The 23,163-nt window shown below is 36.1% G+C and overlaps 3 protein-coding genes across 4 annotated transcripts; all 3 read left to right on the plus strand.

Annotated features, from left to right (window-relative positions):
* The first annotated feature begins 1,002 nt into the window (after nt 1-1,002).
* LOC100854593 (bifunctional pinoresinol-lariciresinol reductase 2-like) lies at nt 1,003-2,767 on the plus strand. 2 transcript variants are annotated; one of them, XR_009466316.1, is made up of 3 exons: nt 1,003-1,362; nt 2,022-2,225; nt 2,332-2,767. XR_009466316.1 is itself a non-coding variant. In XM_059738824.1 (2 exons), exons 1-2 carry the CDS (start codon nt 2,051-2,053, stop codon nt 2,505-2,507), a joined length of 351 nt encoding a protein of 116 aa, XP_059594807.1. In that variant the 5' UTR covers nt 1,985-2,050; the 3' UTR covers nt 2,508-2,767. The 2 variants fall into 2 exon arrangements, 1 of the variants encoding a protein (XP_059594807.1); XM_059738824.1 differs by lacking the exon at nt 1,003-1,362 and having other exon boundaries at nt 1,985-2,225.
* Nucleotides 2,768-4,234: 1,467 nt separating this feature from the next.
* Nucleotides 4,235-18,254, plus strand: LOC100263596 (uncharacterized). The gene is made up of 13 exons (XM_010655360.3): nt 4,235-4,721; nt 4,804-4,838; nt 4,937-5,018; nt 5,133-5,211; nt 6,990-7,073; nt 7,160-7,338; nt 7,534-7,590; nt 8,463-8,622; nt 12,622-12,862; nt 13,979-14,086; nt 15,316-15,441; nt 15,632-15,683; nt 17,520-18,254. Exons 1-13 carry the CDS (start codon nt 4,476-4,478, stop codon nt 17,670-17,672), a joined length of 1,602 nt encoding a protein of 533 aa, XP_010653662.1. The 5' UTR covers nt 4,235-4,475; the 3' UTR covers nt 17,673-18,254.
* A 1,920-nt stretch (nt 18,255-20,174) lies between these two features.
* LOC100265395 (probable E3 ubiquitin-protein ligase RHC1A) lies at nt 20,175-23,163 on the plus strand. The gene is made up of 2 exons (XM_010655359.3): nt 20,175-20,361; nt 21,799-23,163. The coding sequence occupies exon 2, from the start codon at nt 21,884-21,886 to the stop codon at nt 22,826-22,828; it is 945 nt and encodes a 314-aa protein (XP_010653661.1). The 5' UTR covers nt 20,175-20,361; nt 21,799-21,883; the 3' UTR covers nt 22,829-23,163.

Here is a 23,163-nt window from a genome sequence, read left to right on the forward strand (position 1 = left end):
AGGGCATGCCACCATTGAAATTCAAGGATCATGTAGTGAACATGGGACTTAGTTCCCTTATGTAGTTTCTATTGTACAAACTCTTATTATGATGTTTTCTCATATTAATGCGCACTTTTTATTTAATTTTGAGAAAATTCAACTTCATTGGACCAAGAATGAACAATAGGGTTTATTCATTAAGTAATATTGCCACATAAAGTATAATGTTAAGAAATGAGTACATTGTAATACATGGAAGGTAACACTTGTTAAATAGAGGACTTATCGCCATGATTCATGTATTTGTTACTTAATGGGACAATTGATGGACTAAATTAGGACATTAGGTTAAAGGTGTGGACCAAGTGGGAGAATGTAAGCTGAATACACGTTCACACGTTCTTACTTCATGATATGGTCCAACACTTTGACCACGTCCTCCACCATCTCACTTCCGCTGCGATTAAGGAGCATGTTCCACCAACTGCTCAACATGGTGGCAAGAGGCAACGTGGTTTGATGGAAGCCAATGTTATAAAGTTTTTCAGAAAATGGTCCCGAACTCGCTCTGTTATTATCTTCAGAAAAACACCATCTAAAAAAAAGAGAGATCAGAGTTTGGAAATCTGGGTTTTTGAAACCAACTACAATGGCTGGAGGTAAGTAGACTATTCTTAGTCTTTTCGGTTTTGATTCATGTTGCAAGTACATTGGAATTGAATATAGCATATAAAATTCTTACACATCCTGTCCAATTACCGACTCTTATCCCCCCTCCATTCCTCCTTTATGCCCCAATCAAATTATACCCGTAAGATTTCTTCACACCTACCAAATCCCAAATCCACTACATATTTCTAGAACATGTGAAATTCACATTAAAGGAAATCGACACAAAAGGGTGGGCGAAAGGAAAATGAGGTCTTAACGTAAGCTTTCAGCAAAGAAAAAGATAAACAGAACTATAGATGATTTTTTTCCATCAACATGATTCAACTTGCCATCTATTTGTTGGGCAGAAATAATTAACGTTTGAAGTAGTATCAGAGAGATGGAAAAAAGCAAGTTCTGATAGTGGGAGGAACTGGGTATCTGGGAAAGAGATTGGTGAAGGCAAGCCTGGCTCAAGGTCACCCCACATATGTTCTCCAAAGGTTGGATGATGCGGTTCACATTGAAAAAATCGAACTCCTTCTGTCATTCAAGGAGCAAGGAGCCCATCTGGTGTCTGGTTCCTTCGACGACCACCAGAGCCTTGTGGATGCTGTCAAGCTGGTAGATGTTGTTATCTCTGCTATCTCAGGCGTCCACCTCCGCAGCCACCATATTCTTATTCAACTCAAGCTCGTGGATGCCATCAAAGAGGCTGGAAACATTAAGGTAATTTAACTTAATTTACTTAATTTTATTTGATGGTTTCCGGCCATATGATCATCTGATCATGTACATGGGTTAAGGCTGTGGATTAATATGGTGCTGTAGAGATTTTTACCCTCTGAGTTCGGAACTGATCCTGCAAGAATGGATAATGCGATGGAACCCGGGAGGGTGACGTTTGATGACAAGATGGCCGTGAGGAAAGCGATCCAAGAGGCTGGGATCCCATTCACTTACGTTTCTGCAAACTGCTTTGCTGGTTACTTTGTTGGTGGTCTGTGTCAACCTGGTGACCATCCTCCCTTCCAGGGATCATGTGGTTTTATTTGGAGATGGCAATCGGAAATGCATTTTCCATCTTCTCGTTGGATTCAAACTACAATCTTCCAAACCAAACAACAACTGAGTATCTCAATCGAGCCCCCTAGTCTTCTTGCATACAAAGCTCAGGCTTCATCTTTTCTTCTGCCATTTATATACATATATATATATATATATATACTGTTTGGACAAAAGTCCTATCAAGAGTTATGAAATCACTCCAAGTGGACCCTAGAAAAGTTGTTGAGAAAACGAAAGAAAAAAAAAAAAAAAGGAAAGTTTTTTCTTTTTGGTTGTTCACCCATCATGAGGCTTCTAACGTGTATAATGTCCTTTGGCAGCAATTTACGTAGATGAAGATGATATAGCCATGTACACTATCAAAACCATAGATGATCCACGAACACTGAATAAAACACTCTACCTTAGGCCACCCCAGAACATCCTTTCTCAAAGAGAAGTTGTGGAGATCTGGGAGAAACTCATCGGAAAACAGCTCCAAAAGTCTTCAATCTTCAAGGAGGAATTCTTAACTAACATGAAGAGTAAGTACTATCTCTTTTTTGTCTGTATATATACCATCTTCTTAACTCAAAATATTGCCTGATTCATTAATTCTTCTATTAATTGTTTTTCATCCGATCCAAACAGCCCAAAATTATGCAGTGCTGGTGGGATCAACACATTGCTATCATGTTTTCTATGATGGATGTCATGCAAACTTTGAGATAGGAGATGGAGCAGAGGAAGCTTCTCAGCTTTACCCTGAAATCAAGTATACTACAGTCCATGAACACATGAAAGATCCCAACCATGCATTGAGTTAATGCTTCTTCGATATTTCTCTGTTTTGGCAAAAGGATTTTCAATATTTAATGTAAGGCTGTGTTCTATTTGTATTTAAATCTTCAACCTTTTCTTTCCGTTGAGTTGTTGGTTACCAAAATAAAAGTTTCAGAAATGCATACAGATTTATGTTGTGTCAATGGTTTCAAAATATCTCATATTTCTCAACTTCTTGTATCCATACCTTGAACCATGAGCAGTATTGCTCCATCAGGTATCTTTATTCCCCACTTCCTGTATTCACACCCTGAACCATGAGTAATATTGATCCATCAGGTATCTCCTATTCCCCACTTCTTGTATTCACATCCTCAATCACAAATTTTCTCATTCTAACGAGTATCTCTCATTCTTTCTTATATTTTTATCAATCTTGTATAATCTCTACAAGTTTATCTCAATCTTATGTACATATTTACAAAATACCGACTCCATTCGTCCTATTTAATTTCATCAAATCCCGGATGTGATATGGGTCTAAAGGATGAACAAAAATTCATTTTTTGATTTATTTCATCTAGTCCATGATCGGAACACAAAGGATACACGTTATATCACAATTTTGAATAAGAAGAAAGATTTCAAGAAATGATAAATCGATTTAGATTTGGTGTATCATAAGGACCTTTCATAACATAGAATATTTATAAAGATATTTTAAACAATTTTCCTTGTTTTATAAGAAACTCTAATATTATAATGATACATAAAATTAGGAAATATTTTGTACAATATTTTTTATAAAAAGAAATCTTTACTAATTAAGAATTTAGCACACTTCCCAACAATTTATTCTATGACATAAAATCAGGCTGGAAAGCAATTTAATAGAAGCTTACCACTTTTAAAAAAAAAATATTTGTATATAGTTTTAAAATTTTAAAAATAGTCCCTATATTTATATAATATAAAAAAATGATAACATTTTTTTTATATAGTTTTAACCTTAAAATGTAAAATTGTATTATTAAATAAAAATTTAATCACTTCATTTAAATAATGTATTTATATTTTTATGAGATATTAGGTATAAAATTTTAAAAATATCATATAATAAATATAGGATCAAATTTATAAAAAAAAGAAATTAGCTATAAGTATTAAGATGTCACGTCACTTAAACACATTAATTAGAAATAATTATAAAAAAAAGTGAATTAAAGGATCAAGAATCAAATCCCAAAAGTGTTTTGGGCTATTTGGTATTTTTTAAAAATGGTATTTTATTCTCCAAATTAAAAAAAAAAAACACATTTAATAATAAAAAATTATTTTCTATTTTCTGTTTTTTATTATTAAAAATAAAAAAACATAGAATTTTCTAATAACATTTTTTAATTATTTCATATTATTTTTCAATAGATGTTTTAAAAAATAATTATATAAATATATATAATGATTAAAAATAAAACATTAAATATAAAAATTATTTTAAAAATATTAAAAATGTTTTAAATTTTCAAATAAATTTTTATTTTATAAAATATTATAATTTTTTTTTTTTTTAAATGTTTTCGGAAACAATTACCAAGCAACGCTTTATTATTTCACCACTGTATTATAGAGTATACCTTAAAATTTGATTTGAAAGAACCTCAGTCCTAAACCCCTATGTTATCGCTCTCCCACATCAAAACGCGGCGTTTTGAGTTTCACCGTTTTTCCATCAGACCCAAACGATCTAGTGGGCCCCGCTTGATGATGGGACCCGATTCTCCGTTCTCTGTTTCAGATACGAAGGGAAAAAAAAAAATAAAATCCGAAGACAGAAGCCCTAGGTTGGGGGGATTGGGCTATGAAATTGTTCCTTGGAGGACTCCGGCGATCGTTCACTTCCCTCTTCTTCAGTTCCGTCAATTCACCATTCCCTCCAAAACCCTTACGGCTTTCAAAGTAGTAGTGTGAGCTTTGCTCAGCAGCCTCAGCCCGGTGCCCTATTACATAGCACGATGCAATCCCATCCTGAAAGCAACGGTTCCCAACTTCTCCACGGTGGGCATCAAACAGCAGCCGATGGCATTGGGCTCCGATCTCTGAATCAAACTGGAACGGCCGAGGCAGTGCCCATGCACCACTACGACCAAATACCCCAAGAAACATCCGCTAGTTTCGGTTGGGATAACCGTGTTTCTGGAAATGATCGTAGTATGGGCGACATCGAAACTGCCGCTTGCGATGCCGTGCTGAGAGAACAGGTTTGTGGTCTGAAGTTGGTGGGTTTCTAGTTGCCCAATTGGATTCTCGTGTTATTAAATGGTATTTATTTGCGAATTTCAGGAAATTGCCACTCAAAGAATTATACATAGTCAAAGGTTAGTTTCAAGTTTCATCTTTTAATTTGGTTCTTGTATTGGGAGGTGAAAAAGGTGATGGCATTGATCTAAATGTTTTTTTTTTTTGGTGGTTTTAGGCAAGCCAAAGGTGAAAGTGAGCCTTCTATGGATAACACAGACATTCTATCGGGCAGACGCCATGACCCTAATGCTCTAAAGGTGTGTATATTGGTGTAGCTCCTTGAATTGTATATTCGATTTATGTTGTTTATGGTTTCAACTTTTCTTTTAATGTTTCCATTGCGCTTATTCAGCTCATGATATTTTTCATAGGAGCATTTGCTAAAGATGACCACAGAACATCGTGCAGAAATGGCCTTAAAACGTGGAAAGTCTACACTTCGTGAGGAAGGTTGATTCTCATTTCTTTCACAACACAGATTCCTTGGATTATATTTTCTTTGTGTTTCTACCTATCAAAAATATTTTCTATGCGTTTCTGGCCAACTGTTGTTCTCTTGATTTGTATGTTCTCACAAAAATCCCTATCACATTGCTATGTGTAAAAAATGGCTTGGTTGGTACTTAGTAGCATAAAATAGAGTTAATATGATTGACATGCTTCAAGCTTGCATCTTGACAGATGTCCCTCCTAGGATATTTTTGTCGTATATAAGAGAAGCAGCAGGACTATAAACCATCTGTTTTCGCTTTGCCTTTATACATTAGCATTGTGGCATATAATATTTTTAGAAGCGGCTTCAAGTTGGGTTCCTTCTTTTGCCATTTCATGTACTGACCATTAGTTTTAGGTTTCTGTAGACCAGGGAGAGCCAAAGTGGTATGTTTTTCATTGTTCTTGCTTTGATTTGGAGCATATGGGTTGAAAGAAAGTGTGGAGTTTCAGAAAATTATAACCGAGAGTAGTTATGTGGTGAAAGAAAGTTGCTTGTCTTAAGTTAGAAAATGGCTTAAGTCAGAAAAAGTGTAAGTTAAAAAATAAACAATTCTAAAAATGGCTAAAGTCTTAAAGCAAGTTGCTTTAAGACTTTGGTCAAAAAATTAACAACACCTTTTTCATATTAATATTACAACTTAAAGTTAAAAATAATTTAAAGTGATAAGTCAAAATAATTAACTTTTCCTTAACCCTAGATATCCTTTGCCTTAATAACCCATGTTTCTTTTCCCTTGTTTCTCTTTCATAAATCCTGTCTTTAATATCAATAATGGTGAATAGCCCTTGAGGCCTGACTTAAGTAGTAAAGGGATGGGGAGGGTTTGTGGGAGGTTTCAGGTTCAAGCCCCAATGGGGACAACAAATTTACCTATAAAAAAGAAATATCAATAACAGTATATATATCAATTTAATTGTTTAGAAAAACTTTTAAATTAGTTTTAACAAACAATCTTAATACTTAAGAGTAAGAATTAAGTAATATGTTTTAAGTCAATAACTTAAGTATTATCTAACTTAAAATTATCTTTAGTTATTTTCATATTACACATTAAGTTTTACCAAATGCCCACATATTTTGGGAATAATAAATTCTATTAGAGCTAAGGTTCTTGATCCTTAAGAAGGTTTTAACTCTTAAGGAAGCCAGTCTTTTGGGGCATTCCATGTTGATAAGGGAGGGGGGCAGATGACTACTCCACTATTACTAAATAAATTATAAAGAGGTGGTGATTATGCTTAAGCTGTTGACTTAAAGAGTTGCCACAACGCTTAACAACTTGTGGGGTGATTGCCTTTGTTGGATGGCCTTATTCCCAAAATAGATGCCATTATTTCTTAACCCCAAATTGTGGCAGTCACCACCAGCCAAAAAGAGGTGGGAGAGGGAATAAGCATAAAACATTTTAAGTCATGTTGGACGATCTCTCACCTTGTGGGAGTGGTTGTGAATCTGTTGCTTATTGCCTCTGTTGATGGAGGTCACCACCACATGGGGTCTGAGATCTGTGAGTGGAGAAGTGGATTTCCTAGCCAAAAGGAGGTGCCACAATGCTCAAGGACTTTAGGAGGCATTTCTATCCTCACTAGTTGTGATTTCTGAAATGGTGTTTATGTTATAATTCCCCCATTTTTTAAACTTCCCCTTTTCCCCCTTGCTTGCACTCCTGAAGCACATCTCTTCCATTTACTTGTTCTAACTTACTTTCAATGAATTCTTTGCTTTCTGTCAGGTAACATAGAAATTGGAAATGGGTATGGTGTACCGGGTGGAGGTGCTTATTATGGTGCTTCGAGGTCCAACATTGCTATGCCCAGTAAGCCTGAGGAATACCATATTGGTTCTTTTCTCTTTTGGTATTTTCTGAGATGAGATAATATGTTTTATATTTCAATTCTTCAGAAAAATTGGGAATTGGAGGTAATGAAGGCCATAAAAGTCCTGAGATTAATAGAGAATCTGAGGAGAAATCTGAGTCTAAAGAGTTGCCCGAGTATCTCAAGCAGAAGTTGAGGGCAAGGGGCATTCTTAAGGATGACACAGCAAAAGGGGATCCTCACATCAACACATTTAAGGCCATGGTTAGAAGTAGCATATTCTAATCAGCTAAGCTATTTATAGCTTCTAAAAGCTGTCAACTTCCTACAATTGAACCTAATTTACGCCTTCTAGTTGTCAAAATCTCTGTTCACTTTGTAACTTGTACCATTTGATTGCATCTTTTTGTTTGCTTCTGCAAGAAATCTTCTTTAATGACTTGTAACTTTGAATTTCAGAAGTTAGAAGCTCAGTCAACTCAAACCACTGCACCGGCGAAGCTTCCTACTGGATGGGTGAGTTTTAGTTGTTATATATGTCTTCCTACTTTTATTTCAGGGCCTTATTGGTGCACTTTTTTAATCACCTGAGATCTGTTTTGGATTTTTAAAAAACCCTTTAATGGAGTGTTTGGTTGGGACACTGAAGCATTTGAAAATAGAAGAGGTTTTGTGTCTAAAAGTTTTTTTAGTAAAGTTAGGGTTGACATTCTTTTGTAGGAGAGTTCTCAGGAAGGGATTTAAAAATTTGAAATCTGTTAGATATTTTATATAGCAACCTCTTCCTTACTCAAATCCTTTTGGAGAAGCACTTCATTAGAAGCTACAGCTGAAACAGACTAGCCCTTAATTTGTATTTGACCGGAATAGCCAACAGATGTGTGGAACTATGTGGATGGAATTAGGCATCTTGGATGACTGATGGACTCTTACGTCTTAACACATGTAACTATGATGTTTGTTTCTGCTTTATTTGAATTTCTCAAGGTTTCCAATTGTCACTCAAAATTAATGATGATCTTGTCAGCATCTTTCTGTATATTCATGCAAGAAACTGGATTTTGTTGAATTTTTGGTCAGAAATTAAGTTTGCCAGTTTTTTCTAATTGTATTTGATTGATGATATATTTCTTATTTTTATTTTACATTTTGGTTAAATGAATGCTTAAGAAAGAAATATACATTTAAGACATGACTTGATACAAAGTTATTGGTGGAGGATTAATGAATCTGTCTTTTTCCCTACAAAGTGGGGCTAGCGGGTTTCATGTTATACAAAGAGACAAGTCAAATAAATAAAAGTTGTAACCCTTTTAGAAAACTTTTATTTTTTTTATTTACTTGAATGTATTTCATGCTGTCTTTAAATTCTGTGATGCATCATGTAGGTGGAGGCAAAGGACCCTGCAAGTGGTGCTTCATATTATTACAATGAAAACACTGGGATGAGTCAATGGGAAAGGCCTGTTGAGACTTCTTTTAGTTCACAACCTCCATCTCCTTTATCTCTTCCAGAAGATTGGGAGGAGGCATTAGATGTAACAACGGGTAAACCATATATATCTCTATCTTTCTTATGATTTTTTCAATAAAATTGAATAAATGGACAACAGAACATAAAAGAAATTTATATATGTGTGAGAATCAGAAGAAACAGCCTCCCTTTGTTTGATGCACCTCAAACTGGATGGTGATTTCTCAGTTACTGTTTGGGCTTGAATGTAGAAAGGGAGCATGCTAGATATATGATCATATCACTAGGAAGATTATGGATGGGATAGCCTCTTTGAACATCAATATGGATTGAGTGCATAAATGAGGCATAGTGAGGCTAATTTCTTGGCTCAAAGAGGAACAATTTTTTTTTTTTTTTTGATAGACAAAAGCTTGTATTAAGAAGCGCAAAAAAAATGGGGGCACACCCAATGCATACAAGCAGTGTACACAAAAAAACAACCCAAGCACCAGAAAAGAAAGAAGAAACCTAGAAAAGAGTAAGACTAGCCACAATAAAGAGACTTCAGAAAATTCAGATGAGAGGGGATCTCCAAATCCAGCAACTGTTTGGATCACTCTACAAGGGATCTGAAAAAGAGAACCCTCAGCCTTTGGTCCAACAATTCTTTGTCTTTGAAGGATTATGTGTGAGCACTTTGGAGGATACATTTACCTGCTTGGATTTGGTTTTGGGCTTGCAGTTCAATGGTTTTGCAGCCTTTTATTTGTTTATTTTTATTTTTCAAATTTTACTTTCCAAAGTTGGACACCTTGCCATTTCTTGTTTCTTATAAAACATGAAACACAAAAATTGCATTTTTTGTTGAAACATCAAGCAAATTATTGGAGAGTGTTGTTACAATGTGTCTTAAGCATGTTTTATTAGATCCAAAGAGGTTACATATTATTGATTAGTTCAATTTTTATCCCGTTATCATCTTTTGGTGAAGTAGGACATACTGTTTGTCAAGCTTCTCAATGGTTTTCTATTAGTGACTGATTGCAATATAATATTATTCAATTAAAAAACAAAAATGAATAGTTGTTCCCCAAAATTATTTTTAAATAAGAAGGTTGTGTTATGATAGAAATTAGTGTAAGGCACACATAAACTGCTTGGGAAATCTCAGTCTAAATGCATATGACAAGTACTTTTATTTTAAATTTTTTGTTGGCTTCTATTTTTAAAATTTAAACTTGCAAGAATGTGAGGATGTGGTGGAGAGAGGGGGTCTAGAGAGGGATAATATTTAATGATGAGGGGACAGCAATTGACAGTACATATGAAAGGAAAACCATTTTGCATATCCATGAAGCACATCTCAGGTTTCTTTTTAATAATAAAGTAAGGATAATTATTTAGGACAATGGACGAGAAAGCCCAGAGGGAAAATTCCTTATTTTTGACACACAAGGTTGTAACTGTTGAAGGGGATGGGTGTTCTTTCAAACACAAATAAAACAATTTGATGAAGTTAAAGTGAATGGTGAAAAATAAATAATCCAAGTTTCACCAATCATTATGGATATCCTGTTTATAGTGTCTCTGTAAGAGGGAAAAGAAGATCTTCTGGTTTCCACTGTTTAATTTTCTATGGAAGATAGAGAAGAGATGAAACATGGTCATTAGAGGAAAAAAGAAGTCCATTGGAAGCCTAGTGGCACTTTTCCTTCCAAAGTGTGTTAATTCGAAGAGAAAATTTAAACAGGAAGTTGTGTTTCCTCCAAAATGGGGTGATTTTGGAGAGGGAACTTGTACATGAATTTGAGTATGATGTTTCTGTTCAAGGTATAACAGCTTTACAATAGGGTTGGGGTGGCGCCCTTCCTTTCTCTTACTTTTGTCCACGTTCTCGTAGGCAAGCCAAAGAAAATGGGAAAATTTTCATGTTGTTCCTTCTCTTCCTCTTTTTAGTAATGATCGAGCAGTGTTAGATTTATCAAAGACCATGGTAGGCAATACTTGGTGTGGAAACTAACAATTCAGCTTGGTTCATCAGGGTCATGGGATTGTTCGTTAATATCATGACAAATGTATTCCACTGTGACTTTTCTGTCCACAATGGGTTGATATGAAGAGAAAATTGGAAGTTGTACATGTATTTTCTCCTTCAAAGTGGGATGATTTGGAGCGAGATATTATACAGAAATTTGACCATAGTATCTCTGTTCAAGGTATAATGCCTTACAATAGGGATTGGGTTGGATTCATCCTCTCCCTTCCTTTTTCCCCACTTCCTCTGAAAGACAAACTAAAGAAAATGGGCAAGGTTCTTGTTTCTTTTCTTCTCTTCTTTTGAGTAAGGACTTCAATGAAGTGTTACATTTGTCTGAGATAATAATGACAATAGTTGATGTAGAAAGTACAGTTCAACTCAAAGGTTTATCAGGGTCTATGGGATGGTTTGTCAATGTCACGACAAATGTATTTGAAAAGCCACAGGAACTAGAAAACAGGATGTTCCTTCTCTTTATCATTATTTTTTTCCTGGAAAAGATAACTATTTGATTTACTGAAAGTGGAATAGATGTACAGAATGTACCTAAATACAGTCAAAGAAAAACCATGAGCTGAACTGTTTATGCAAGATGTAAAAAGTTAACTAATAGCCCTAAGCTTCCTTGGTCAAAACTCAAAGCAAAGGTCTTCACTTTTGGCCAGTAGACTAATAGGTTCTACAAGATGGGATTGGGAAAGTTAAAAGTTATGTTGATAGTATGCTATGACCAAAAAAACCTATCATTGTTTACATGATTGTCATGAACTACTTTTATCTTAAATTTCATGTTTTTTAAAAGATTATTTTTTTTTTCACTTGGTGCTTGAAGTGTCTATAGTTGATATGAACATGGAGAACACATCTAAATCTTGGCAATAAATGACCTTGCTCCTTGAGGCCCACAACTGTTTTGTGTATGATCTTGTTAAATTAGGCACAAATGTAAAGTGAGTTGAGAAAAGAGAATTGCAAACTCTATTTATTGTGGTTTGATAGTACATCTACACATACTCTCCTCAAGCTTCTAACCAAGTGAGGATTCCACTAAACTTCAAGGTTCCAATGGACCTTCACAAATACCTACAGTGATCTACTTCACATGAAAACATTTCTCACAAGAAGAAAGGATGGTAAGCCGAACACTCTCAATCCTAGTGAAGCAAAATATCCTCACAATACAATAGAAACTAGGATTGACTTGAAGGTGCACTTATGGTTGGCAAGTTTTGAGAATAAATGCACTAGAATGAGCTTTGAATGAGAGAGACAATTATTGTAAGCAAGTTAAAACTCAAGGTTTTGTTATGCATAAATACTCTTAAACACCTCAATATATAGGTCGAGCAACTAATTTGACCAGTTTACTAGTCATTGTGCATTAAATGCCCTTGCAAGTGACAATTGGGGTTGTAGACCTGAACTAGTTGAGCAATCGGTCGAGGCTCCTGCTTCAACCACTTAAAACAAGCTATACCGGAGGTTTAGGGTGCACAAAATGCATCTTGACCTAGGCTCAACCAGTTCCACCCTTCCTCAACCGATTCCACCATAAGTGAAGCAATTTTGGCCAAATCAAGGTCAGGAACCTTTGAAAAAGCTTCTTTAAATAGACCCTTTAAAGCATATTTTGAAAGAATTAAGGACAAGGTTTGATAAAAAAACATTATATTGTCCAATTGTATGAAGATATGATCAATTTATAATCAAGAGAGGATGATTTTTAAAAGTCTTAAGTGCATGAAAAAATTTTAATGACTCAAGTGCACCAAAAAATACAACCTTACATTGGTTCCTAGGTCTTCTTAAGTCTTCAATAAGCTCAACTCTCCATTGACAAGAATCTTCTATTTGAGTTGCTTGAACTTTCTTTAACTTTCAAGAAAACTTGTAACAATTAACTTGATTGAACCAATAGTAACTTTAACCTTGTTTTGTTATCATTAAAACTTGATTAGGAGAACCCTTGGAACTCTAACCTTACGATATACCAAATTCTTTGCCACACCTTTCTTTTCAACCACTTCTTAAAACTCTTTTGCTTCCTATACAGGTCAAAAATATTACTACAATAGAAAGACCCAGGCATCACAGTGGGAGCCCCCTAATACAGTGCAGCAAGTCCCTAATACAGTGCAGCAAGTTGCCTCAGGACACTCTGGCAACATGGTTTTCAGCAATGCAGTTAATGGGAATCAGGATGATCGGTCAGCCATGCTCAAGAGATGCATGGGATGTGGTGGTTGGGGAGTAGGCCTTGTGCAGATGTGGGGTTACTGCAATCATTGCACTCGGTATAGTGATGCCTTGTTCTTCACCAGAAGCAATCTTTTTAGTGGAATTCTTTACTATGCCCTTTTTTCTATAAATGTATGCAATTTTACAAGAAAAAAAATTAGATTTCAACTAGAGCGCATTTGGAGCTGGTCTGTTTATAGATTGAACATGCCTGCATGAACCGATGCAAATTGCAACACAGAAATAGGAATCAACAAGGCCCTTGAGGTCTGTCTCAGACTCTCAAGTGGCTAATCAGGGGGCTACTAGGTTCATTTCCATGTAAAAGGAAAATAGGTACCTGTCAAATAGGGGGGAAACCAAGAAATAAGAATAAGAAAGGAACTATAGACATGGTGGAAGGCTCAAAGAAGAGCATGGGTTACTGGGCTAGCAATATAAGTCCAGCTGATTGCCTCCAAGTTTGGTTTCAAATCCATTTAAACATAGAGAGAACTCAACTTGCTTCTTTATTCAGTTAAAAATCTTTAAATTGTGGTGTTTCAAGATTTATGATTGATTATCAGATTGCAGGGAGATTGGAATAGCAAAATAATGGAAATCTTGTAATAACATAGTCACTCCTTTGACAAAGGTCTTACCTTAAGAATCTTAGTGACATATCCAAGGACCAAGAGTGTCATCAAACAAGAGAGAGTTGGTTACATCAGAGTGCGAGAGGATTGGAAAAGCAAAAATTATAGAATGTTATGATAACATAATCACTCCTTGGTACAGGTCTGACCTCAAAAATCCTTCTGTTTTTTTTTTGGATACGCAAAAGAATGAAATGCATTATATATTATATGCTTACTTATCAAAAAAAAAAAAAAAAAGAATGAAATGCATTAAAAGTGCCTGAAAAGGACACACTAAAATACGTCTGACTGCAAGAATCCTAGTCACATCCTCTAGGGCCAAGAGCATCATTGTTGGGCAAGCAGTGTACTAACACAAATTTCTATTGTGTTCTGATGGGTTGATCTTATTTCGATAAAAAAAAAAAAAACCATTTTCATGGGTTGATCTTATTTCAATTAAACTTTTTTTTATTGAAGCATATTGGTACTTGTGTATGTTTTGTTTTTTCTATTTTAATTTTTAAATTTATCTAAAAGCTATTTCAAATGCAGAGTTCTCAACCTTCCTCAAAGCCAATACTTGGCATCCAGTTTGCAGCAGCAATCCAGAAGTAATGTGAATATCAAAGGAGATTCAGAGAGAAAGCCTTCTAAGCAAAGGTATCCTATCTTCTGTTGAAGCATATATTTTGCTTAAATGGCTGGCTTTTTGAGAACCTAAAATACACTTAAAAGTTTTTTTGAAACAATCATTTTTACATCTATGCCTGATCTGCAAGTATAACCTTGCTTGAACTTCCACCTCTTCCCCTTCTTGAGGTTTGGATGTGGAAGAAAGGATCTCCATCCCAAAGGGATCAGGCAAAATTAAGATGGTAGTGATCTTCTGCTTTGCTGGAAGTTCTAAAACTATAGGACTGCACTCTTGATAATTTCTTCATTAGTATTCCTTTGTTTTAGTCAGAAACAAGAATATTATTAAAGAAAGGAAAGATTTCAAGAGCAGAGGAGAATTTTCCTTGAGAAAAATATAAACAAATAACCAAGTGGATCAAAAAAACAAAAGCAGAACCACCACAAATGGGAATTGACTGAAGACTTAAGGTTGAATATATTCCCTGAGGGACAATATGAAAAGAAAACAAATTACCAAGGGCACCTCATGGGTGAGCACTCTTCATTCAATTGGGCTAAAAATTTGTCTGGAGAATGTGCTTCTTCCTAGCATGTAATTAATTGACTGAAGCAATATCCTTCAGATGTCAACAGTGTCTTTTGAGGATGGAGACTTCCAAGAACTTTATATGCCTTCTCTGACCAATTAATTACATTGTAACTATTATCCTTAAATATGGTACTGATATTCTCCCTGAGCCTCGTTTGGATAAGACAAAAAGGCAGTGATACATGATTTTAATGGTATTCACTACCAGAAGATGCAGAGAACAAGAAAAATGCATTGTTTTGGGTCTTACCAATACTTGGCCTGAGGTTTCCTAGATAACTTTTTTCAAAGAATTGTACTTGTTTGGAGTCCTATAGCCCTGAGCAGGACACAGCTGGGGCTCCAGAATTTGCCACCATAGTTACTTCTCACATTTATATTCTTGAAAAGGAATATTCACTGCCACCATGCTTTTAAAGATGGAAGAAGTTTAAGTAGTCCATCAAAATAGAGTGGAGGAAACTTCACTGCTTGAATCTACTGCCCAAGTCCTTACTCTATCACTCAACTAATAAATGGAAACGCTGAGGTTGAGAAACTCCTCAGGCATCCTTTTTATTTTGAACTAATAGATGGTGTGTGAACTGGAACCTTCTTGGAGCTTCACTTTTGCCAATAAATATATGTACATTCTGAACTGATTTGTCTCTCTGTGGGTTTCCAGGTCCAACTTAAAACCCCCAATAGGAAAAGGCAGTAAAAGGGACAGCAGGAAACGGGCCTACACAGAGGATGATGAGTTGGATCCCATGGATCCAAGCTCTTATTCAGATGCTCCCCGGGGTGGCTGGTATGTCATATGTCTCACTCAACTAACTTTTTTTGGCACTAGCACTGTGTGTGTGTGTGCATGCGTGCATGTGCATGTGTGTGTCTATATATATTTATATATGAACTGCACAGTTACTGCGTTTTGGCCTACATAATATTGAGAAAGGTTTGAGTAGTTCACTATTGATTTTATGTAATGCTGATTGTAGGGTTGTAGGGCTGAAAGGTGTACAGCCACGGGCAGCCGATACCACAGCCACGGTAAATAAATTGATTTTTATGAGTTTATTCCTTTGAAATGACTTGAAATACGTTGCTCTTCTTCCTGTTTGTAGCAGACATGTCAAGAGACCAGATTATACATAGCTTAATTTCTTTTCCTTGCGTATGCTATAAGCTAAACTAAAGTTGCCTTGCAACTTAAATCTTATTTGAAATGGGGATGAAAACATAGGCAGCTTATTTTCTTTTCAGAAAATATATGGAAACAATCCAGAAGTTTCTAAGGAACAGTTAGGAAATGCTTGGAATATTCCCCAGGAAGTGTTTCAGAAACATAGGAACATTTTTTAACTTCTGGTTGAGAACTTCAAAATTTATAAGAAACATGCTTCCTTTTTTTTTCTAATGATCCAAGAACTCCTATTGCAAGTTTATTTGTCTTTCCCTTTTTGGTTGCAATATTTTTTGTTGATGTTTCCTAGTCATGGTGCCTAGGTTTCTCTTAGGCTTCCCTGCAATCTGAGTTGTTTTTAGGCCATCTTCTTGTGTTACAAGGTGTGTGTATTGTGTTTACTGTCTTTGTTTTCACTTTTCCCCATGTTATTTCTTTTTTTTTTTTCATACTGGCTACTGTAGTGGCAATGTTTTGCATCCTGATTGGTGACATGGTCAGAAGTGAATATAGGCATTTGGTTTTGCATAGGAACCAGGAAGAAGTACTTTAATATATCTATCAGCAAAAGCAATAGGAAAATCTCCAGAAACTTGTTAGCTGTGAGAATCTGAACTTTGGTAGAGTGGAACCTCTTCTACCTCACATCTGCAGTGGAGCAGAATGAAAAATAGCTAGAAGTTCCGCTTTCTAGTATTAATTTATTTTCTTAAATGGAAAAAGGGTGTGGTTGATGAAATCATTTTAATGGAATAAGCAATAAGATACTGACTTGTCGCTTGAGTTCTTCAAGTTCCAACAAATTGGCAAAGAGATTTTTTTTCTTCCTTTTCTCTACTGTAAATTGGTCAAAGTTATCAATTGTTCTAGCTAGCCGATTTGATAGACCCTGCTTATTCATATGGTCTAACAGATTATTAAGGTTAAAACTTCATATAGGGTGTGCTATAGTTTTTGTGATCTGTTTTGATTGGTTTGCATACATATTCCAAGCATTGAAGTGTAGGACCAGAAACTATGGGCCAGTTAATATATCTGTTAGACATTGTTTGTCTGCTGCTGTCAAGTATGATTTTAAACTAGAACTTCCATAGTGTGCTATGAGTTGTGATCTGTCCAATAGTTTGCACATGTTTTGCAAGCATAGAAGACTAGGATCAACACCCATCTGTGTGAATGTCGTTTTGAGTTTTGGCATGGACAATCTCATTGGTAGGACCCATCCAATGGCAGATGATTTTATGCTTCCAAACCTCTCTTTATTTCAAACAATGGTCCACTTACTATTTTTCTGTTGGGCTGTAAAAAAAATGAAATTTATATTAAAGAAGAAAAAAGAACTACTGGACAAGAAGTATGTTCAAGCAAGGAAGAAAAAGGAAAATGTAGAACCTTGAACATTAAAGGTAAACAAAAACTACCATCACAATTAGATGGGAATGCAAGATGTTCAAGCAAGGAAGAAAGAGGAAAATGTAGGGGAACCTTTTAACATGAAAGATAACAAAAGCTTTTATCATAATTAGATGGGCATGAGTCAAATGACGTTTCCTCTTAATCCTCCAATATATACACACACATAATGCATGCATGCACATGCCTGTGGTTTTTTTAATCTTTGCCTTTTAGTTGAAGCTTACTGTCTGACCATAAAGAGGATGCTATGCTTCAAAGTAAAACATTATTGTTTCTGTGGATTTCAGGGTCCCCTCTTTCAGCAGCGTCCATATCCCTCTCCTGGAGCTGTCTTGCGAAAGAATGCTGAAATTGCTTCACAATCAAAGAAACCAGGGTCTCATTATGCGCCTATATCCAAGAAAGGGGATGGAAGCGATGGACTTGGTGATGCTGACTGAGAATCTCAACTATGCAAACATGCAGTCATTAGCATCTTTGATTCTGCAGCATTCATCCAAGCCATGTGAATTGTTTGCCCTTTGACCAAGCACAGTATACCATAGTTTACCCTATTGTCAGCTGCACAATACGCTCTTCAATGCATGGAAGAATTTCACTCTTTACCAGAATCAGAACCGTTGAGGAACTGGATGGCTGTTCAAGTGAGAAACTTAATAGGGTGACTTTCTAAGAAGAAGCTTGAACCAATGTGAAAGTGGTTTTTGTTGATTCGGCTATGCATTTTTGGCTTCATAAGCCCAATTTCTGCAATGTTGAAATCGGATCTCTTCAGCATATCACTGTGAGCTGGGGCAGGATTGTAAGTGGTTTTGACATGTAGAAAGAAGGGAGTATACCGAATTGACTATTTTTAACTGAAAAAACAAGTAGGGCAACCTTTAAAGAATTCTGTTGTATTTACCCTTAAAGTTTGATAGGTATTCTATGATTTTGGGGGCCTTCTCCTAAGAATGTGTTCTTTTACCCTAATAGTAATAAATTGGTAGTGCTGCTACAGCAGTAAGTTTTGTGTCTTTCTATATTAAGAGGGCATGTAGATGTTCCATGATTGTAGAGTATTTTGGGGTTGTATTTAATGGATTAACTTGTGGTTTCATCTGGGGATGAGATATAAAGACTTGGGAGCATTCCATGTGCATTCCGTCGGTCTTCAGGTTTAGCCTCTGAGTTCTGCATCCTAAATTCAGATTTCCCTCTAGGGCAAATGGCCCTTCAATAATGTCTAGTAGGGGTTTTAGTCCCCATAGGAATACGCCATTCCCCAAATGCTAAAAGACTTTCCTCCTTGTCTAGATAAGTATTGTTTAGAAAGCAGTAGGCAAATTTAGGTCGGGTAAAAGAACCTACTGAGATATCTAACAAAAGTTATGATTTCCCAAACTGCCATCATCTGGAGTCTTGGGTGTAAACACATTTGTTGGAAGTAAAAGCCTTTGGAGTGAGAAATCAGCCTAGATGGAAATGCTACTGCACCATTTGGAGGTATGTATAACCAGTTTGGGAGAAGAGCTGCATGTAAGGTTGGTGATTCTTTTGATGGTGGAATGCAAAAGAAGAGTGGCTACATTGAAATGTCGGTTCTTAAACCTGCTAGCTTTTGGTTCGGTCATATTGTTTTTTTCTCATGCAGTCTACCCATGCCACCTAAAGTAAAGAGAAAGTTCTATGCAGGGCAAAAGTTTTTCAAGGGTCTTTAGAGTTTGGAATTTGTTATTGAACTTCATGGTTTATCTTTGCTTCATATTTTTTTCTTCTTATCCATTTAATATTGCAACAACATATTTTTCATCAATAAACATTAAAACAACCCGGATGTTTAGAAACATTTTCTATTTTTTATTTTGCAAAATAAAAATATAAAATGTATCTAAACATCCGGGGGTAAATTTAACTTTATGTAGGCAACAACCTTACCCACTTCACATCAATAGGGGGGGAATGGAGGGTGGATTAACAACAGTACTCGTTGATTTGTTGAAGTGGTTAGACAGCAAGCTTGAAAAAAGGGGGGTTGGGTTGGTGTTTGGTTAGAGGTAGCTGGATAAAACCAGAGATATGAGATTCTGGGTAGGTCATTAGGAGAATCCGGTGTAGAGGGTATGTAGATGGTCTCCAAGCAACATTATCAAGTCTAGACAAAAAGGCAAGTAGACAGCATGGTTTTACAAATAAGAGGCAAAAAGACAAGGATGCACATGCTCATCACCATTATTGCTTCTGCCCTTTTATCATTTATTTCACACCATATTTGCTACATTCAATAATGCCTTCCTTTTTTGAAGAATGATGGGAGTCTTTTATAAATAGAGAATAGTACAAGTGCAAAATGCAAAATTGTTTAAGCTCAAGCCTTCCCTGGAGCAAAAGTCAAAATATCGATAGGTTGGTATTTACCGACAGAAGACCACCAATAAGGTGATGACATGTGTATGACTTAAGTTGTACTATTTTGTATTGTAGTCTCTGTCCTTTGTATCATACATCAATTCTTATTACTTTATATTTTAATCTTATTTTATTATTTTATTATATGATATTATTATTATTATTATTATTATTATTATTATTATTATTATTATTATTATTGAGGATTTGATGATCACCAAGCATGGTTGGCGCTTGTGGCAAGATAATAACAGACCATGTAGCTTAAAAACAAATTATGGCATCTCTCACCCTCCTCATGGTGAAAGAGACAAGGGCTTAAATAAAATTGGTACAACTTCTAGAAATTAGGCATCTGAATTCCTTTCATTTATTATTGAATTTCTATAAAATAATAATGATAAAAGGAAACTCATGGTGAAAAAAATTAAAATTTTCTATTATGGGCGGGTATGGTTTTTGGTTTTACCTTTCCACATACGCAGGGTAGATACATGTAAAGAGGCGAACTGCAGGGTGGGTATAGTTGGCGCAGTACGCACCACGAGTATTTTAGGACAGCCTGGCCTGTTCCGATGTTTAAAACTCAATTTTCCACTCAAGGCCAGGGTTTTCTAGGCAGCGTCTTCTTCTTCTGCTCTCCCTTTCCTCCCTCCCTCCCTCCCTCCCTCCCTCCCTCCCTCCTTCTCTCTCCTCACCAGGGCCGCTGGATCCACTCGTTCCTCGCTTGATCTCCTCAAGGTGCCTTCTCAATTCATTTGGCTGATTTCATTCACTTTTGTTAGTATTGTTGTTGTTGTAGTTTCGTTTCATGTATAAATTCTGTTGATTTTACCACATTTTTGTGTTTCGTTGATTATTTTATTTATTTTTGTGTTGTATCACTTCTGATTCATTCTCTCTGAAATTCTGTTCGGTTGCTGAGAAAATCTAGAAAAAAGGAGAGATTAAATATGTGAGTTTTTTGTCGTATGTGTTCTTTAATATTTTTGTTGAGGTATGAAATGGTGAAGTAGATCTGGTTTCTTATGTGGCTAGGGCTGTGGGATGAATCTGTAATTTGCCGAAAATAATGTGATCTCTGGGATTGGATGGCCTTGTTTAGGTTTTTTGAATCATTTGCTGTTGAAAATTGATGGGAATCAAATGGATGCGTTTGGCTTTTACATGTCATTTGGAGGTGGAATTCCATATTTCTATCGTGGGTCCATTGAAGAAAATTAGAACTTTACCACAATTCAACAGTGGTAAAATGCTAGCTTTACGATTTTATGAGATGTTTGTGGTTCATATTTTTGCAATTTGGCTGTCTTTGCCTGTAGTAGCCCATGTAGAGGATGAATGTGTAAAGAATTACGTGTTGAAAAAAATTGGAATTGTAATGTTTGTATTTCTGTTCTCCCTCTCTCTCTCTCTCTCTCTCTTAATTTTCGGCCTATGCTGAGATTAAAAGATCTGGAGTTCTCTGCATGACAATTTGCATTTCTTCGTGGGGGAGGGTGGCTCTTTTTGAGGAACACACAACAGATGATCATCCAATATGGGGCAAAATGGATATCTAGGTGTAGAAGAGATTGAAAAAAAAAAAAAAGAATATTAATACCTGATATCCTTTTTCCGGTAGGTAATAAACTTTAAATCCAATGGTAACTGCTTGCGAATTTTGGAGGGAGAATATCATTACCTGATTGCTTTTTCCAATAAGTAGTAAAGGGAGATATTTGATATTTAATTAAAAAATGAAATTTTTGCCTACAGCACTGAAAACAATCAGTTTTTTGGCATATCGGGGATTGATTTGCACTTTTATATTGCAACTTTTCCTAGGTGCTATATCCATCCATATAATTATGAAGGGAACCCCAAAATGTATGTTTCATTCTTCTATATCTGTGTGAATGTGTGTGATTGATCTTGTTTCTGCTGTTTTAACTATGAATATCAGGAATTTGACTATTTTCTTGCAAAGATATTATTCTATGTTTTGAATTTCAAATTTGACAAAGCAATTTGTAGATCCATATGTTCTATTTTTATTTTTATTTTATTATTATTATTTTTAATTAAGAAAAGGGGAATTGCAATCTAACTTCATCTCAAAATGTAAGTCTTCTGTAATTATTTTCAACATTTTCTCATGAGTTGTATCTTTATGAATTGACTACTCGTCTTGCTCAGATAACTGTTAAAGGCTGAGGAGTCCTTGAAACGAGATTTGGGCTTTTGGTTTCTAGATTTTGTGGGGAGAGAGGGATAGGCAGAGATGTCGAGTGGTGGAAACACTCATTGGTGTTACAGATGCCGGCGGCCAGTTCGACTCCGAGGCCGAGATGCAGTTTGTCCCAACTGTAATGGAGGATTTATTCAAGAACTGAATGATATGGTGAGTATTAGTCCAATAGATTTCCTTGGACTGGACACTGATGAAGATCGTGACCGTAGGTTCGGAATTATGGAAGCATTCTCAGCTTTTATGAGGCATAGATTGGCAGGGATAAACCAAAACCATGATATCAGAGGGAGATCGGGCTCTGTTCCTGAACACGGTCAGGGGTTCCCATCATTGTTTTTTGGGGGTCAGATTCCTCTTAGGTTATCTGACACTGGAGGAATTGAAGTTCTTTGGAATGGACCCCATGGAATTGGTGCGACACGGGGTAATGTTGGTGACTACTTTATAGGTCCTGGACTGGAAGAATTGTTTGAGCAGCTTTCTGTTAATGATAGACGGGGTCCTCCTCCAGCATCCAGATCTTCGATTGATGCAATGCCCACAATTAAGATCACACAGAAACATCTTCGCTCAGATTCTCATTGCCCAGTTTGCAAAGACAGATTTGAGTTGGGTTCCGAAGCAAGGAAAATGCCATGTAATCATATATATCATTCAGATTGTATTGTCCCATGGCTGGTTCAGCACAACTCTTGTCCTGTTTGCCGCCATGAATTGCCACCTCAGGGATCGAGCCGTGGTCATAGTCATCAAACCTCAAGCAGTGGAAATAGAAGTAGCAGTTATAGTAGTAATTCCAATGGAAGGGAGAACGGTAGGGATAATCAGGGAAGACGAAGTGCATGGTCGCTTTTGTGGCCATTCCGCTCATCTAACTCTAGTTCTCACCACAACGAAACAGGTGGAAGCAGCTCAGCAACTGTGCATGAAGATATTCACCAACAGACGGGGTATCATGGATGGCCTTTTGATTAAGGTCAGCATGTTTAGAACATGGTTTGCCTCTTTTCGTTTTTTTTTTCCCTTCCCGTATCTGAGATCGTACTTTACGGTCAATGGCTCCAATCCAACCAACTATTGCTTGGAGGTAAGTGGTTTCAGACCTTGGAGCCTAGCAGACTGGAATCTGTTTGAAGGTAAATGAAAGTCTTTGTGTGTTATAACCTAGATCTTTTCATGTAAATGACCCTCTTTTTGGTGAATTACATCTTTTTCGTAGATGCTTCATGGATGTTGGTCTGATGTTGCCATGAGCCTATGAGAGCTTGTAAGGTTTTTTTAAGGTCTGCAGAAGCCTGTGTTTCTATTTA

Source organism: Vitis vinifera, chromosome 8 (genome assembly GCF_030704535.1).
Source record: "Vitis vinifera cultivar Pinot Noir 40024 chromosome 8, ASM3070453v1".
Classification (NCBI taxonomy): Eukaryota; Viridiplantae; Streptophyta; class Magnoliopsida; order Vitales; family Vitaceae; genus Vitis; species Vitis vinifera.